The sequence below is a fragment of the Solea senegalensis genome, linkage group LG19 (genome assembly GCF_019176455.1).
Source record: "Solea senegalensis isolate Sse05_10M linkage group LG19, IFAPA_SoseM_1, whole genome shotgun sequence".
Classification (NCBI taxonomy): Eukaryota; Metazoa; Chordata; class Actinopteri; order Pleuronectiformes; family Soleidae; genus Solea; species Solea senegalensis.
This window is the reverse complement of record NC_058038.1, coordinates 14,724,220-14,742,760: the sequence shown is the minus strand read 5'-3', so window position 1 is coordinate 14,742,760 and position 18,541 is coordinate 14,724,220. Positions and strand designations below refer to the sequence as shown.

At 39.3% G+C, this 18,541-nt stretch overlaps 1 protein-coding gene across 5 annotated transcripts; it reads right to left on the bottom strand.

The window, feature by feature from the left end:
• Nucleotides 1-969: 969 nt before the first annotated feature.
• LOC122785843 (C-Jun-amino-terminal kinase-interacting protein 3-like) lies at nt 970-15,941 on the bottom strand. Of its 5 annotated transcripts, none has more exons than XM_044051825.1 (13): nt 14,869-15,941; nt 9,611-9,731; nt 9,052-9,122; nt 8,469-8,560; nt 7,341-7,364; nt 6,104-6,251; nt 4,755-4,986; nt 4,568-4,670; nt 3,890-4,008; nt 2,991-3,002; nt 2,424-2,441; nt 1,304-1,361; nt 970-1,149 (listed from the first exon to the last, which is right to left on the bottom strand). In XM_044051825.1, exons 1-13 carry the CDS (start codon nt 15,172-15,174, stop codon nt 993-995), a joined length of 1,461 nt encoding a protein of 486 aa, XP_043907760.1. In that variant the 5' UTR covers nt 15,175-15,941; the 3' UTR covers nt 970-992. The 5 variants fall into 5 exon arrangements, with proteins under 5 accessions (XP_043907760.1, XP_043907763.1, XP_043907764.1 ...); XM_044051828.1 differs by having other exon boundaries at nt 6,146-6,251; nt 14,869-15,939; XM_044051829.1 differs by having other exon boundaries at nt 6,200-6,251; nt 14,869-15,938.
• Between the last annotated feature and the right edge of the window lie 2,600 nt (nt 15,942-18,541).

Below are 18,541 nucleotides of genomic sequence, written 5' to 3'. Positions count from 1 at the left end.
AAAGTCATAGTATAGTATGTCGTCCTAAATCACCCAAAAAAGTCATAGTGTAGTATGTCATCCAAAATATGACAAAAAAGTCATAGTATAGTATGTCGTCCAAAATGTGACAAAAAAGTCATAGTATAGTATGTCGTCAAAATTTTGACAAAAAAGTCATAGTATAGTATGTATTACAAAATGTAAAAAATAAGTCATAATATAGCATGTTGTCCACATTTTGACAAAAAAGTCATAGTATAGTATGTCGTCCAAAATTTGAGAAAAAGGTTCAAAATTTGACAAAATCTCATAGTATCGTATGTCGTCCAAAATTTGAGAAAAAGGTTCAAAATTTGACAAAAATCTCATAGTATCGTATGTCGTCCATAATTTGACAAAAAAGTCATAGGTTACTCTACTTATTAACATTTCAGCTGTCCATTTCCCCCTCACAGTCTCAGACTTTATATTAAAGATTCATCATATATGATGACATGATATAATATTGTGCCTCTGGTTACAGTCTAAGCGTAACCACATCAGCTTTAACTACAGTTACAATTAAACATCTTCTATTGTAAGCAACTTGCAGTGAAGTATTTTGCTTTAAGGGGCACATCTAACCTTAACCCAGACAAACACTGGGACAAAACATAAAAAATCATTCACTCCATAAAAAGACAATAGTTGAAAAATGAAAAATGTTACAGTGCTCATTTATGAATTGTTCTTCTGTAGAGGAACATTTAAATTTAAAGGTGTGCACACACTTTTGCCTCAGTGTGGGAACCAAATGATCATCACATGAAATCATCAGAGTTTAGAATCAAACAAGGAACTCTCTAGTACAGCAGAATAACAACGTTTTTGTCTTCTGGTTCTTGTACATTGAGCGGTCGTCGGCAGCAGGTAATCATGTTACTGTATCTGTTGCTAGTATGTATTCTTCATATAGGGTCAGTAAGGGATGGATTACAGGTGACGCCACTATGTTAAGTGACGACATGTTCTCACCTCTTGAGTTCTTCTTCCAGCTCCTTGACTCTGGCGTCCACTTTGTTTTTCGACTGCCTCACGGCCTCCAGCTCCTCCCTCAGCACCTCCTGCACCCCCGACAACTCGTCCACTTTGGCTATGAGGTCGTTTTTCACAATGTTGAGAGCATTTCTGTGGAGAAAAGGGCGGAAAGACGAGAGAGTGAGTAACGTGAAACCGTGGGTTGGGCTGCAATGTCCACATACTGTAAAGAAATGCAGGGCCCTCAGATGAATGGATGAAAAACGAATACTGACACACACACACACGTGCACGTGTCACTTACTTGGTCTCTAGGAGCTGTTTGTTTTCCGTCAGCAGGTTCTCCACCTCCTTGCCCATTCCTAAAACAATCACATGTACACGTCATTACAAATGATACACAAATCAATGAAGAAAGTGAATTAAAATGCTATAAATGTGACATACTGTAAAAAGAAAAAATACAGTATGTCACATACATTTCTTTTAATTCACTGAATTACAGGACTATTCATCGACCAAGCTGCTGTGTCGACAAGGAAACTAAGTCAGATTAACATAATAGTGGAACAATATTCAAGAAAGATTAAAAAATGTCAATACAATGTCTGACCTATTTATCTGGCTGTTAAACCTGAATGATCTAAACTCCACACCAAAAACGAAGATAAGATTTTTTTACACTGAAGCCAAAAAAAAAAAAGCGCTGTGCAACATGAAAACAAGCCTGCAAATGTTAAGCAGCAATGGCAGCACAGCACAGTACATGGCAACATAAACAGAACAAGACAAAAAAAAAGCTTATTACATTTAATAGGTGTAAAAAAAATGACCACAAAAGAAAAGTTAGCGATTGCAAAAGATCCTTGGTTTAAACTAGGGATGGGAATCGGTATCGGCCTGATACTGGTAAAAATGTTTGTGCTGTTAATTCTTCTTTTTGGGAGAACAATATTTGTTACACAGTTATATAATTGTGTCTTTGAAATGACTCCACACAAATGTGTTGTTAACAGCTTGATATTGTTCATAAATGGTCTAAAATGACCATTTATGTATCGGACACAAAAATGTGGTATCGTCCCGTCCCTAGTTACAACCTGGTTAGAAAACATTTCTGTTTTGGAAAGTTGAGGCTGTGATATGTGACCTGACGAGAGGCAGAGAACCACCTGCTCTCTTCTGCACTGCCTCATCACTGTTACACCACTTTTCTTTCCAAACAAAAGGGAATTTCTAATTGCAACGTAACCATTAGGTATTAAATCAGCAGATAAAATATAATACAAACAGATAAATATATACAGCCACACCAAATAAATAAATAAACAAACAGAGGAAACCAGAGGGATGTGGAAGCTTGAGGCCAGGGAAATGACATAATAAGCAAATATGGCTATGAGAGAAGGCAATGTGCGCCTTACCGAAGAAATCGTCACGAACTGGCGGCAGAAGAGGAAAACGGGCACAAAGGAAGGAGGGAGAGGAAGGATGGACGGAAAAGCACAGATCAGAGAAGAAGATGGAGAGCAGGAGGGCAGGAAGGGAAGAGAGAAGAGAGGACGCTGATAAGCATTCATTTAATCCGGGTTTAAGGAATAGCAACGGGGCTAAAAGACTGAGGAGGGATTGTGTCTATGTGCCACTACTAAGAGTTTCTCCCCCCAACTATCAGATAAACAGTGAAACTTATTTTTAGGAGTGTAATGCATCTATGAAATGACCTCTGTTTGAGCATGCAGCTGAGAGAATTACTACTGTCATTCTAAACCGCTGGAGATGAAACTAGAAGATGTATAGGACAGTTATTTTTCTTTTCTACTTTCATTATGTGATGAAATTCTTGATCCTTTATAATTTAAATTATAGCAATGTGGCTTTGGCTGATTTGTACAGAGTGATTCATTATCGTCTCTCCACAGTGTAGTTTGGAGAAAAGGTCGAGAGAGTAAAAGAAAAAGATACCAACCAATGCACGGTCAGATACACACCTGAGAACTCGCCTATGGGTGTCACCAGCAGAAGCGCATAAAAAGGGGAAAAAAGAAACGGGTGAGAGGTTAACAGATGGACAAGACTATGACTCAAACCTTACTTCATATTTCTCATGCATAAGACTCAAGGTCGGTTCAATCAAAAAATCCTAATAACATCTTCCAAGAGTCCAACAAATGTCAGTGAGAATGGAGGATAAATGATTTCTGTGAAATGAACGGCACCTAATAGATTAAAACAGCTGACCTTTTTTAAAACATGCCTCTGCTGAGTAAAATGAAGGGCGGAAACAAACTTGAAAGACAAATAAATGAAAAAAGTATCTCTAAATGAATGGACAACTTTGGGTTGGGAGACTCTATGTTGCGCAGTGACGCAGGGATGAGCTGCTGGGATGGAGTGTGTTTCAGCCTCGGCCGCATGCAAGGTAAAAAATGCACAGCTTCTCATCTTCTTAAAATTTTGTATGCTTGTTATGCGCCAATGACACCAGAACAAATTCCTTGTATGTGCAAATCGTACTTGGCAATAAAGCTCTTCTGATTCTGATTCTGATTCTGATTCTGATGGAGAGTCTGCTCTGCACTAACCCACAGCGACGACAAACGCTGGCTTTGTGCATTTCACACACACATCCACTGTTATCTCCCTTTGTTTGGGTCATATCACGTATAAGCATGTTAGTGTCCATGTGCAAGTGTCTGGCTTCACTTTCACCAGTTCAAGTTTCTGCTGTGAAAGCGGTGAAGTAACATTTTCTTTGAAAAGACTAACTGTAAACAGCAAATTCTTCTTTTTTTTTACTGTACCACAAACACTGACAACTCTCAGATAAGGACGTTTACTAATTAACCTATAAAACCAAATGCAAATGACAGTGCAGCCAATGTCCTACCTAGCAGCTCGGCACCTGCATCGACATCGCCGATGATGTCTGACTTGGCATCTTTGATCTCGTGGTAGAGAGAGTCCGTGTTGATACCAAAGGCCTCGTTCACAATTCCCTGTGTGGGGCTGAAATACACACAAATGGTGATACTTTAAATGATCTAGGAACAGCTACTGGCCTCACAGAAAATAAATGTATTCGACAAGATTAAAGGCAAACACAACTGAAGCACTGCGGAATGTGTGTGAGCAAAATGAGAACAAAAAAACAAACACTAATGTGATCCTTTAAAGCAACTTAATGTAGGATTTCAACCTTCAATTAATGTCTCCGAGATTATTTTGATGGTACATCGGGAACCCGAGAGAAAATCCTACATTGTCTTACTTTGACTTCACAGCATCAATCAAAACTGCAATTTGATGATATTTAAAAACAATGTGGAATCACGGGATTGTTTTTGTCTTATTTGGTTTCCCTATACATTTGTGCTTTAAGGTAAGAGCTTCAGTGACATAAGAGACAATTACACACAATAAAATAACCAAACTAAAGATTTGGTTTAAGGAGAAAAAGAAAATCCCATTGGCACTCAAGTATCACGATACAGTCGAATCATGACAAAAGTACATCATCCCAGCCCTACTGTACATGCGGATTGCTACAGGAAAATTCAAAATGCACCTGTTTCCTCCTCCGTACCCACGGTGGTCCACACACATGTCCAGCTCAGGAGTAGAGTCAATAATCTCCTGGAACTCAGACCATTCGTCGCTGCTTCCCATACCTGTACGAATATGACACACACACATCAGCGTTACAAACAGATTGTTCAGATTGATTTGACACCAAGGACTCAACATGGTCCTACCGATGCTGACGTTCCTGGTTTCCTGGGAAACCTGCACCTCCATGTTCCGGCTGAGCCGCTTGGCACTTTTCCTGTGGTTCCCGGTGCGCATCACGTCAAACTCAGAGTGTGTGTGGAAGCCCTCGTTTATCGGGGTGACGGTGGCGGAGGGGACGGAGGAGGTGGGCGTGTTGGACTTGCTCCCCGTGCTGCTGGGTGTGGCGACCACCGAGTCTGACTCTGATCCATCCTCCTTGGTGCGCGACGACGACATGGCAGCAAGACACAAACAACATTAGATGAGCATCATACAGGGAAGGCTCACATTTTACCCGTCACACCTGCACAACACATTGTATCTCGAGCAACTGACATTTGGCTTTTTTGTAGCAGCTCCACATTTAGTTTTTCTCAGCATTTCCTAATGTCATTAAGAATGCAACACTAGAAGTTTGAAAAGTGCATGAAACTCACAAATACAGAAAACCATAGATTTCAGAGGACAGCATTACATTTTCAGCTGTGAGTTAAATGGTGAGTTAAATATCCAGGTCACACTCAATTATTGTCCTCTACATGACGTTGTTTTATCTGTCCAAAATATGAGCCTCTTCATTCTTTGAACCAACAGTTAATTCTCAAAAAAGGCATTTAAAAACCATTATGAGACAATAGATAGTAGGGAAGCCAAAATGTGTCAAAATACCATTTTAGATTCAATATTGTCCGGACCTATACAGATCATATTCTGCAGACCGAAGAAAACATCTTTGCTTCTCACAGATCTGCACAGATATCACACAGCAATCATTTTAAATATGTTATTCCAATAAAAATGGGAATAATAATGTCAAAATGACCATTCCCTCTGATATTGATGTCTGAATTCAGTCAAAATAATTATTCATGTGGGGCCACAACAAGAAAGCAGCAATGTCCTCATTTTCTTACCTTTGCTCTTTCTTTCACAAATAAAGAAAACAATGCTATTAAATTGCATAAGTACGTAAAAAAGAAAAAGAAAAGAAGCAACAACTAAACTTCAAAGCTGAATTAAAAAGTGTAAAGTAAAACACGAGGACACATAGCAGAAGCTCCACAAACACACATCTCTAAAGAAAACTGCATGGGCTCCCTGCTTGCTTGAGTCAACACATACACCGGACAGATGTGACTTTAAATTGTAGCGTTCCAATTAAGTGTGAATGGAAAATTGTTTCTTCTAAAGTGACACAAGCAGGCCATGGGGAGGTCGTCCATGTGGGTGTGGCTGGCAGGATGGGCAGCGGTAAAGGCTGGCCCCTCCTCCTTCCACTTCCCAGGCTGTGGTTGTGGTCGTGAGGGGAGGACATGGCCGCTGTCTGTCCCACCTGATAGGCAGAGCTGAAGATAGACTGGCCGAGCTCGCTGACCTGCCAGATGTCTTTCCCGGGCATCATCCTAGCCCCCCCGAGACCCCCACGTACCATTCCCTCACCGCTGGGGTACAGGCTCAGTGACGACGGGCGATCCGCTTTGCTGCAGGCAAAGGTAAAAACACAAAGAGGTGGAGAACTATGTGAGATTGTAAGTTATTCACTTCACTCGTCTCCAGTGTGAACAGCAGGATTCATACTAAAGGGCACATGCACAGAACATAAAGGGCCTGTAGCAGAGAAACAAGGCCTAAATACTCATATCACACATTACCTACAGCTCAAGTTTATCATAAACAGTCAAACAGGCAGTGATGTAGCAATGGAGCAATATACATATACATAAATATATGTATTCCATAAGCTTTCGAGTCATTCAAGTCAATGAGTGCACACAACACTGACTACGCTCCATCCAGACGACTCTCTCTGTGTTTCTCAGTATAGCTGTTTTAGGTCACCTGTAGCCCAACAACATTCCTGTGCTGCACATAGGAAGTGACGTGTTTGTGCTAGAGAAGTGAGACAGCTACAAACAGGTTAAAGCATGACTGAAAACACAAAGGAGAGCCCACGGAAAGTTTCAGACGTGAATTCTATCATCTCATCTATTTTTTTAAATTAAAAATTGGCACCATATTCTGTTGAAAAAGACCCAAAACCAGCAAGTGCCACCATTAACTCCTCAGGAAAAGGTTAAATTCACTTATTTCACACCTAACATCAATGACTTCATTTCAGTTATGCAAAAAAAACACAGTTGTGTAGTGTTTACATACAGTACTGACCAAGTTTACTGTCAACATATTCAGCAAATAATCTTTTCATGTATGTTCGGTTTTCTCATGGTTTGGTCATGAGAAAACTGCAAACTCTTAGGAGAAACGCACATACAGGCAGCGAATGCATTCAGGTCTTTCCGTAGATACAGACGAGTGTAACAGGCTGATACAGACACAAACTGATGAGCAGACGCAAGCACATGAGGGAGAGAGAGAGACAGCAGACGCAGAAAGGTGGACAGTAACAAACGGCTGTACCAAGCTTAAGATAACACATCTTTTTTTTTGCTATGGGGCGTTGAGGAAGGATTAAAGGCATCGGCAACACTTTCTATAACTTTAAGTCCAAGCAGGTTATTTAATTAGAGGGGAGAGGAGGTGGGGCAGTTGCAGGACCATGTTGGATTTACCTTTTCCTCCATGTGTGGCGTTGACTGTGCAAACAGTGGCACAGAAAGCAAGCCAGCGAGACGGACGGGCAGACAGACAGACAGTGATTAGAGAAATACAGAAGACAGGATACAGGAGCATGCAGTGACACATGAAACCACACAAACCCACACCGTATGCAAGTTGATAAAAGTTGGACTGATTTTGGTTTTTGATTATCTGTTTGATGTATTAAGTATTAAGTTTATACATATATCGGATATATAGAGGAAAAAACAGACCATGAGTGTTATCCAGTAGATGTTTATTTAAATTAGGCAATTTTGGATATTGTTTGTTATTAACCTGTTTAATGTTATCAGATGGAGGGGGAAAAGGAAACCAGCCAATCATCTTTTATTTTGTAGGCAAATGTTTCATATTTGCAGAAGATGTAGAAGGTTTCACAAGACGAAATAATGAACTCATAAATGAAGAGATAAATGAAGACACATTAAGTGAGACAAAGAGGGAAACATTAGCCTCAGCAGAAGGCTGGAATGAAACATTTATGTAGCTAAAATATCATTGTTATCTATCCATTTACTCATATTTCTGAAAATGTGTCACCAGTTTATAAGGTTATTAAGGTTGCCTTTGTCACGTTTTAGTCTGAATTGTGTTGTCTTTTTGTTTGTTGGTGATTATTGAAGTTAAAAACTCCACCAGCCCCGCTCAGGTGATGAAGATTTATAGGATGAGGCTGCCTTTCATTCGACTGTAGCTGAGTTTTAATCTAGAATTCTGAGCATTTGGTGAACATGTTGCATGAGGTGACTAATCTGTGATTCAGCTACAGAAGCTGCACCGGATGTCAAACTCCTCCTCTCGTTTCATGTACACGAATATTCGGAAATTCATGCATTGTCTGAACACGAATGTTCTCTTTTTGTTCTACTTTTTTGTTGCCTTTCCTCTCCGCTCTGTCAATGGAATATTGCGGCTGTTCATCATGGCACCTGACTGACTGATGTCAATGAGCATGTTGACACACACAAAGCTTAATACAGCCAGAAAAACAAATATGAAACATCAGCAGCAAGATGATGGATGAAATAGTTCAACTCCACACCAACACACACAAACACACACACACAAGAAGCACTCACGTTCGTCCACAGCCAGGGCCTTCTGATTGGCTGTTTGTCCCGACTTGCTGCATTTTGGAACGTTCTATGTGCTCGACGTACATCTGAATCATCTGTGATCCACAACAGCGACAAAGAGAGATGTCAGGATTACAATATCTATAGTCTATTACACTTTGGATTACCAGGAATATTTTGAGAACCAAAAGACAATTGTGTTATAGAGATTATTACATTTGAGGAGGACTATTTATGTACTTGATTTAACACAACACTTAATTTGACCATTTTCAATCCTGCGCAGTAAGTTTTTAGAAAATATACATTTAATAGTAGTTGTATTATTGTTGAGCCTGAGAAAAATAAGGTTTTTCGATTACTTCGACATGTCTCAACCACGTCCTGTGGTCTTCCTCAGAAGGATCACCACAGGAAGTGGTCGAGACACTGGACTGATACTAGGATTATAGTATTGGCAGCATTTGAATTTGATTGTATATATAAAGACATACAGTAGTATGTATGTTTGGTGAGTTCGGCTGGACTCTTGTGATAAATGAAGTGTATAAAGAGTTGTTTGTCTGTCTCAAGTGTTTGTTCTCACCTCAGTGTGGCGCTGATGCAGAGTGTTGTACTGTTTCTTCATGTCTGATTCTCGCTCCTCCAAACGGGTGACTGAAGAACACACACACACACACACACACACACACACACACACATACAAAGACAGTTTAATAAAAGCATGACATCAGGACAGACTGGAACAAAGACAACTTTATTTGCCACCAATGAAATATAAAGGCTTCAGTGTATGGGGATAATATTGTGACAATTATCTTTCACTCTTTTGTTCAAACAAAACTTTCCAACTTTCAAAAGCAAGACAGACATCATACAGGATAGTGCAAAACTAAAAAATGAAAAAAAAAAAAAAAAGCTCAGTTAAAATGGACCAACAATCTAAAAATATATCTAAGTGTCTACTTCCCTTTCCATCTTCCCTATAGAACTACAATGAAAATGTATTCTTGAACTTTAATGTTATGTTTTCTTTACCGTGTGATTTAGGAAATAAAAAGTCATCAGTTGTAATCATTCAACTCACTCACTCTCTGTGCGTATGTAGTGTTATATGTTACAGTATGTGAGGTGCGTCCACTCACTCTGGTCAGAATAGTTCTTTGTCTTGAGCTCCAGTTGTTTCCCATGCAGCTCCAGAAACTCCACCTGCGTCTGCAGGTCCTTCTTCTCGGCCTCCAGTGCATCTTCAAATTCAATGAATTTCTGAGGGAAGACACACAAACAAAGGTTGAACATCCACACACACGCCGACACACGTCACCAAAAATGACTAGACTATGCAATGTTGTCATAACCGCTTAAAGATCAGATTTCTGAAATGAATACGCAAATGAAACACAACTGCTTTTGTAAATATAACAGCGATGATAGCGGCTGTGTTGAGCAATCATCTTTCAGGTCATCTCAGAAGTGTAATGTGCAAGTGTTAAATGTTAATTTAAGATGAATTGGCTGCTGAGTCATCATCGTGTCTCACTTACAGAAAGGATTGACTTGGTCATCAACACAAGAGCGGCCTATTCCCCTTTTTATTTCTATTTTTAATAAAGCTGTTCAAAACAATGTCCTTTTTCAAGTTCCACCACAAAGTCTTAATACTGTAATCCCCTGCATGCAGCACAACCACAGAAGCAGGAGTGTGCTGCAGATATACACACTGCACTACAGAGTTGTTTGACGTGTGCACAGGAGCAGAGAAACCTCCACGTCCTCCACATTTCTCCACCAGACTTTTTTTTTTTAGCACACCATTTGAATTAATGAAAGGAAAATTAGATCCATTGATCCACAGGTTTGTAAAATAACAGCATTTGAATTGTTCTCTGTCCCTTCGTCCACTGCATTTGCCTGCACCATTCACCCACAACACCTCCAGTCTCAAGCGTCTCTGTGGCTAAATGAAGTTTAAAACCAGCTGTGTGTTTGTTTCGAGAGAGGGTAAAATGACACTGCATACACATTGATGAGCTGAAATATTGTGTTATTCTGTGCGGCATGAATAATTCACGCAGCAGCCCTGTGATGACTGAGTGAAGCTACAGTAATGTGCTTTCCCTGACAAACCATAGCTGTGTCTGACTGCACCGTTGCCACAAATGCAGCTGCTTACACTGTGTGATACATGAGAACAGTGTGACTGACAATACTAGTCGCTGTATTTTTGTAAGCAGTTTTGTATGTGGTATGTTGCATGTGCGAGGCCATTGCTGCAGTGGACCTTATGTAGAGAGAAGGTGCAAAAATGATTAGTGCAGCAGGCAGTTTAAGAATAACTGCAGCAACAAAGACACATTGAGTCCAGTGTGTGCGAATTAGTGACATCAAAAGGGTGAGATGGCAGATTGTAACAGTTCCATGTAAACACGCACACTCTGGCTGGTTTTGTCCATTAGGGCTGCTGTAAAAACATGGAGATGCAAGACAGCGACATCTGCAAAGCAAGTCCGTGTAAAAGGCTTACAAGGCAACATACAATGTTTATATTAAAGTGATTAAATACAAACCCATATGTATGTTTGTATTCACTTCCTGCCAAAAATCCTCCTAAATGTTACACATTAGACCTTTAATACTTGTAATATTTGGTCTTTTGAGAAGGAGCTGTTGGCTTTGTTTACCATTAGCTGATAATGTTGAAACCTGAGCCACACTTTGGTCGTGGCTGCCTGTGTTGTCTCGTGACAGGGCGTATTATTGTTTTCCTTTCGCTCTCACCCTGCTCAAACTTCTCATTGGCACTTGAGTGCACAATGTGGCCTGTGCCTTTACTCACACGGCGGCGTTACAAAAAACCCAGTCTATTTCTTTCTTTCTTTCCTTTCATTCTTTCTTTCTCTCTGCCTCTGTTGTTCAGCTCCTCATAAGCACAAATCAGGTTACAGTGCCAGGCTCCCTCAGTGCACTATTGATTTCCTATGATTCCCCACCCATCGCACGTCATCCCATCCCCCATTGTACTCCGTTTTGTCATAGTCAGACAGTGCCTCTCTGTTTATTTGTTACGTTGGGGGAAAAAAATCATTGCTTTTTAGCAAATTAGTACATTTCTTTTCTTTTCTTTTGGTGAGATGGGGGCACATGATATGCTGAGGCGACCCCTAAGGGGAGAAGCCACAAGATGATGAAGAATAGATGTATTTTTTTCCAGCTTCAAACATGCATGCACATGCAAAAGAATGCAAACAAAATCAATCGATATTCAAGCTGTGAAACAATGATTATACTATATTACAATCTAAAGTAGTTGGTATGCTGCTTATATAAAAACATATAAACCTTAAGCTTAGGTACAGTATGCAAAATTTTAGCAACATTTGCCAGTGAATATCCCTCATCTCACCCTTCCAACTAACTATGTGGCCTTCAGTTAGCGTCAAAACTCAAAAGGTCCAAAATGGTGGCCTCTGTAGAGCTGACAGAACACTGACTAGTATAAAGGTATAATCTTTTCTTTTCTCTGTCAAATGGAAACAATTTAACCTCAATTCTACACACTGGACCTTTAATATTTAAAGGGCATTGTTCACAGCAGACGTTTTGACTTGTTCAAACAGAAAGAAACACATGAACAATGGCTCACTTCAGCTCATTTAAGTAATGACAGTGTGACAGTGAGTCAGCGTGCACCCAGAAACCGTGCAAGCTAAATGGAACTCAGCCATCATTAGTTGGAGTCTGTCAAAATGGCTGCCACGAGAAAGGCAGACAATGAGGTTGTCAACATGTTTTAAGCCAATAATTACCATACCAATATCAAAGTTAACGTTAAATAGAGTGAACAGGTCGAGCAAAGTCAACTAAGGACTTTTCACAGTAGGCAGATTTAGTCCAAAAAAAGAGATAATTTGCTCTCTCATCATCCTCCTCTTTCTCACATGTACTTCAGACATTGAAATAGTGAAATTAGATATAGACGGAGTGAGCGATAAGGTGACTTTAATTATTGTTATTTCATTTTTATGCTGCATTTTCTACTCCACACTGATCACATACCCTTGTGTAAACAGTATTTTCCTCCAAGTACCACCAGGGGAATTTCATGTACCACTGGTGGTACACGTACCACAGTTTGAGAACTATGGGTGTACTAGACAATCGAATTAATGATGGCTAAGTTCCATGTAGCTTCTTGCGTTTCAGGGAGAATTCTGACTCCCTCTGTCCTGACCTGGAGGAACTGATGTAATCAGTAACACGTGTGGTTTTCATGTTAAAAAGTGCTGTTAATAAAAAAAGAAAAAGAAAGGCTTATTGACTTCCTAACAAGCAGGTCATTAACAGATTAAAGTGGGAACAAATTAGACCAATGGCACAAGAGGAAAAACCCAGTGAGGGGAAACATTTGATGAAACCGGCTAAATGCTGAGCTAAGCTGATATACTGAGGCCTCTGTGGATGGGAGGAGGAGGATTAACGTTGCTTTATGATGGCTGCTGGAGACCACGGCTGATGTGACAGAGAAACACCGAGAGCTGGTGGAGGTGGAGCTAAGTCAGTAACGTAATAGCTCCACTATAATGTCCACTTTTGTTGTTTGTGTCCCTATTCTCAGCGTGTTTTCATTTGGAAATATCCAGCGAGTGTCACGCTCACACCACTCACTTGTTCCAAAGCTTGTCACGTTGTCGCTTCATGTGTTTGTAAATTAGAGCTGTGTTCTTGCTTTGTTTTTAACTTGCATATTCTATTCCCATTTTGTGTTTGTATTTTTATATGCATAGTATTATTATTTTAATATCACCAGTCACAACTTTTTGCTGTTGTAACAAGTTAAATTTCTCCAGTGTGGAGGACAATAAAGATCCTTAAAACTTATCAGCTGTAAGGATTACAGGAGTACGACAAGGAACATGTTTGTTTATGAGCAGCATAACTCAGGGTTATACGTTAGAGCCTAAGGAAGAAATTAATACATTTAATGGTGATTGGGCTCTGGATTCAGAAATAAACAAAACAAAAAAAATCTACTATTACAGAGTGTAATGGTAGTTCAGGACAGTTTATTTGGCATGAACACACAGGCAGGAATGATGACCAGAATGTTTATTTGTAGTTTTTGTTAGGTCTCTCAAGGTTGCAGCCCGTGGGCCACATGCGGCTCGCCACTTAATAACAATAAATTAGTTATTTTGGTATGTTTTTTTTAATTGATAGATTAATTTTGCATCATAAACATGTTAATTTTGTGAACTACCTCTTGTTCTATATCAAAACAAACACTTTTATTTTGGAAATCTGAGAAATACAATCACAGAAATCTTTATTGTGATATCATGATGGAATATGGGGATATCATTTTAAGATCATTACACCTACCTGTACTGTACTGTTGCTTAATCTTTTGTTTTTTCAGTTCACTAGCCCCTAACTGACCAGACTATATGTTTTCCAAATATAACTGTGAACAACCTTAGGGGAGGTTTGTGCTCTCTGACTGCAACTACAATGAGTTCAAACTGAAAGCATGTGTTCAATACTTACTTAATGCACATAGTATTACATTTAAATGTAGCGTCCTGTTGTTAAGTAAGGGTGTGAAATAATTAATATTTTTGTCCACTCAGTAGGACACAAGATTTATTTTTTTCTGAACTATAAGAGAGACATTGCGTTTACTCTCACTTTACTGATAAAAGTTGCTTTATTATAATATATATATACATATATCGCTTTGCAGGCAGTCAGACTAATTGACTGTTTTGTGTTTCCCTAAATTATCTCACAAGATTACAGTTGTTAAAGTGTTAAAGGTCCAGTTTGTACATTTAAGGTGACATAAATTGAAGATAAAGTGTGCAATCTGTCTCCCTTAAAGGTATACTTGAGTAAAAGTAAAAGCATCTTACCAGAAAATTACTTTGGTAGAAGATGAAGTCACTTTTTTATAATATTACTTCAGTAAAAGTAAACATAGTGGAGTTAAAGTTGTTAGAAATATAAATAACAAAGTACATATGTGAATTTTATACTTACGTACAGTAGCAAAGTATTTGTGCCTTGTTACATTACAACATTGTGTACAATTACCTGATTGTATATGGTGTTGTTCAAACAAATATTTTGAGTTTTGACGCTAACTGAAGGCTACAGGTTCTCCTGCAACACTCTTAGAGGGTGAGGAATATGCAACTTCACCAATAAATGATGCTATTTTGTACACAGTGTATATTTAAAGGACAGTCTCGGTAGAGTAGAGTAAATGAACCTCATGTATGTCACAGGCCTAAACATGCATGAGTCACATGGCAGATGAAGCCTCTGGGTTCAGACAGAGCACCATGACTACAGATGAGGTGTGTGATGTGCTGTGATGAGGGTGTGGAGGCCCGGTACCACTCACCTCCTCCGCCTGCTTCCTCAGCGCTTTCTCCCGCTCGTACTGAGTGATGAGCTGCTCGTTATCCTCCTTGAGCAGCTCCAGCTCCACTTCGTGCTCCTGGTTCTCCGTCAGCACCGCGTCCAGGTTCTCCAGGACGTTCACCACCAGCGGCATCAGCTCCTTCACCACCTCCTCGTCGTAGCTGCGGATGAGCCGCTCGAACTCCCGGTAGATGCTGTTGGCCAGGCCCGACACCCGCTCCGACATGACGGTGCCGGAGCCATAGTCGTCCTGGTAGACCACCTCGTCTATCTGTAGCTCCATCATGGTGACAGCTGGAGCTGGAGTATCTCTTCCAGATGAGAAGACAGCGATCACACACGTTTTTTATTTATATATTATTATTTCTTTATTTTAGGCCTTGAATGCGAGACTGTCTCAGATTTGGATCCGCAAAGAAAATAGGTACATGAAACCACTATTTTGATGTTTTACACAAATAAAGAGAACTCTTTATCCGTTTTACCGCTGTAGCATTTTGTGCGTGTAACCTTGAGCCCAGAGCGGAAATATTGGCTCTAATATTTGGATGTAAAGAGGGCCCCCTCCTCTGCCTCCACTTCTTCCTCCTCCTCCACCAGCAGCCCGTTGTATCGCCTCTACACACGCAGCGCGGCTATTTCTCTCCTCCCGAACAGAGCAGCACCTGGTCCGGGGAGCTGTGGGTGAGGAGTGGGCCCGCCTGTGGATCGGCCCTGGCTGAGTCCATGCCTCCTCCTCCGTCGATGATGATGTTGCACCTGCCTCTCACTCAGAGGCAGCAGCAGCCGCGGACCCCGGCCATTAATGACAGGGAGATAAATACGTGAATAAATAGGGAAATAGAAAAATAATCCACCGCTTCGGGGTCTCCGCCGACGCCTAATCGGCTTCTATGATATCGTTTCTTCCATATTTTGTGCTCCACGCTGCCGCTGCTGTTAGCCGGGCTCGACCGTTGATGGTGATGTTTCCCTGTGGGAGAGGCTCTCTCTCTCTCACTCCCTCGCTCTCTCTCGTTCCCTCTCTCTCTCTCGCTGAGCCAGCTGACAGACACCCCCACTCTCCCTCGCTGACGTCACACCGTCTGCATTGAGCGAGCGGGCACAATGCGTCAAGTCAGACATGCAACATGAGGAAGTCGCGCTTAGATTTCAAAATAAAACATTTTAAAAATCATATTCAATTAATAGTAAATAATGTTAGATGACAGCCCTTTAAATACTTTTAAAATGGAGAAAACAGTATATATATTCCATTTTGATTGATCACTATTTCCACAGCCAGCTACATTATTAACAACAATAACTATATTTAGTTGTAATGCAACAACAAGTACAAATGCTTTGTTAATGTAAAATTCATATATCTGTACTTTACTTTATAATTTATATTTCTAGCAACTTCACAAAAATGAAACAGAAAAAGAAAATAATTAAAAAAAACAAAGCAATAAAAGTAAGTAAAGCCGTGAAACATTGAATTAGAATGTTATTGTAAAATTAAAGAGGGGAAACCCAGGTAAAGATAAAATTAGACGTGACTGCATTAATCCCACGATGGGGAAATTCACGTTCGTTTAGTTTTATTTTGAAGGATAAAACCGGAAATTGTAGTTTTTTAAAATTGTCCCTTGCCTGAAGTCTGCAGGAATGGTGGGCTCTACTGTTCAGTAATAATGACGAGGCACTCTTAAACAAATAATATAAACAACAGCAGTTTGATCAGACTCTGGTAAGATAATTTGTGAAATACGAAAACAACAAACACAACAAAAACAAAAATATTCATTATTAATTATTTAAGCATTAGTTGTTATTTGGATATCTTAAAAGGTCCAGTGTGTAAATTATATGACTTTTATTTTTTATTTATTTTTAAAATTGGCTGAAAATTGAAGATTTTATTATTATTATTATTATTATTGTTAATATATATATATATATATATATATATATATATATATATATATATATATATATATATTTAATAATAAAAAATAAGTCAACAATCACCTGATTGTTTGGAATGTTGTTTTTCATTACCCCAGAAGGAGCCTTATATATTTATAGTAAGAGCCGGATCAGCTTTATGTAGGCCACCATTTTGGATCACCATGTTTTACAATAGCCCACAATGAACAAACTCAACAGTTTTGAGTTTTGATGCTAAAAACATAAGAGAAAAAAAAAAATAAGAAAGAGACGCTCAAATAATCACCAGCAACAAACACATATTTCAGAATTTGAAGATTAAAGTCAGCAAAAGTCTACTTTCGTCTGAATTGTTTTTTTACACTATAGATAATGAAGCTTTGCGTAAAAAATTTATCGACTTTGTTCAGATTCAAGGAACAACTGCTCTTCTTCTGCAGTAGACGTGGACTGGGGCCTTTGTTATGCTCCTGTGTTACATTTCATAATTTCATAACAAACAGGAATTTTTGCATTACAAGACCAATGCGCTAACATAAGAGGGACACATGGCTACTGCACTAACTCTGAATTAAGAGAATAGCATTGGAATGAAGTCTAAATCAAATGAAGAATGAAGTAAAAACATTTTAGGTGAGACAGTTCAAGGTTGGGCTACTGTTTGCCATGGATACAATTACAAAAACAGGTCAATGAAGTGTTACTAATGCACAGTTTTAACGCTTCAATGACCAGTTTTTGTCTTCATGGTTTGCTGCAGCCGGGCCATGGGTCCACTCAAACATGTCCAGGGGGACAGACTATGCAAACTCATGTTTTATCTCCTGTTTAACTGACAGACATATGTTAATTATTAAATAACAAAGATACAGTGTGGAACTGCATATTAGACCAACTTGTATCAGCGTACAACCTCCTTTATCCTAGTTTTAGTCAATATGCGATAGCTAAATAGGAGCAATATTTACATCTACACCAGCTTACTGTTTGGTGGTCCCTGCATGATTCCAACAAGCAGAGCAAGGTATACCAGCGTGGCTACAACAGACATTTTAAGTTCAATTAAGCTGGCAAATATGTTTTCTTAACATTATAAAATATGATTATATATATATATTGCCAGATGCCACAGTGATGCAATCAATCAATCAACCAAAACACCATGAGATCAACTTTGAGTTTTATGACATCATATAACATATAATAGCCTGTTCAAGCTTACAGATTCCAGTTGTGTCTGCCATCTCAGCTTAGTTTCATTGCATACTTGCATGTGGTACCTTTATTTCAAGGAATATTTATCAATACGTAAAGTATACGGTGGCGTGGCCTAGTTGTATTTCCGGACTGCCTGGTGTCAAGCAACTCTTTTTAACTGCTGCTTGAAAGGGGAAATAAAGCAGTGATTCTAGTTTGAAGTTTGAACACCTAACAACTAATAACTTGCAGTGTGTGCTGCCAAAGGGCAAATGAGAACAAAGGCATTGGTGTGAAATGTTTCAAGAATTAACTACAAATCTGAATCCCACATGACATGGTAAGAACGTGACATCTACACTGGTCCAGAAAAAACATTTAACAAGATATGCGAGGTATTTCCATAAAAAACAACAAAACTACTTCAATTACAACCATTCCAAGGTGTAATCATTGAATGACACACATTCAGGGTAATGTAAATTGGACAGTATAGGAAAGTAAAAAAAAAAATTAACACAAGC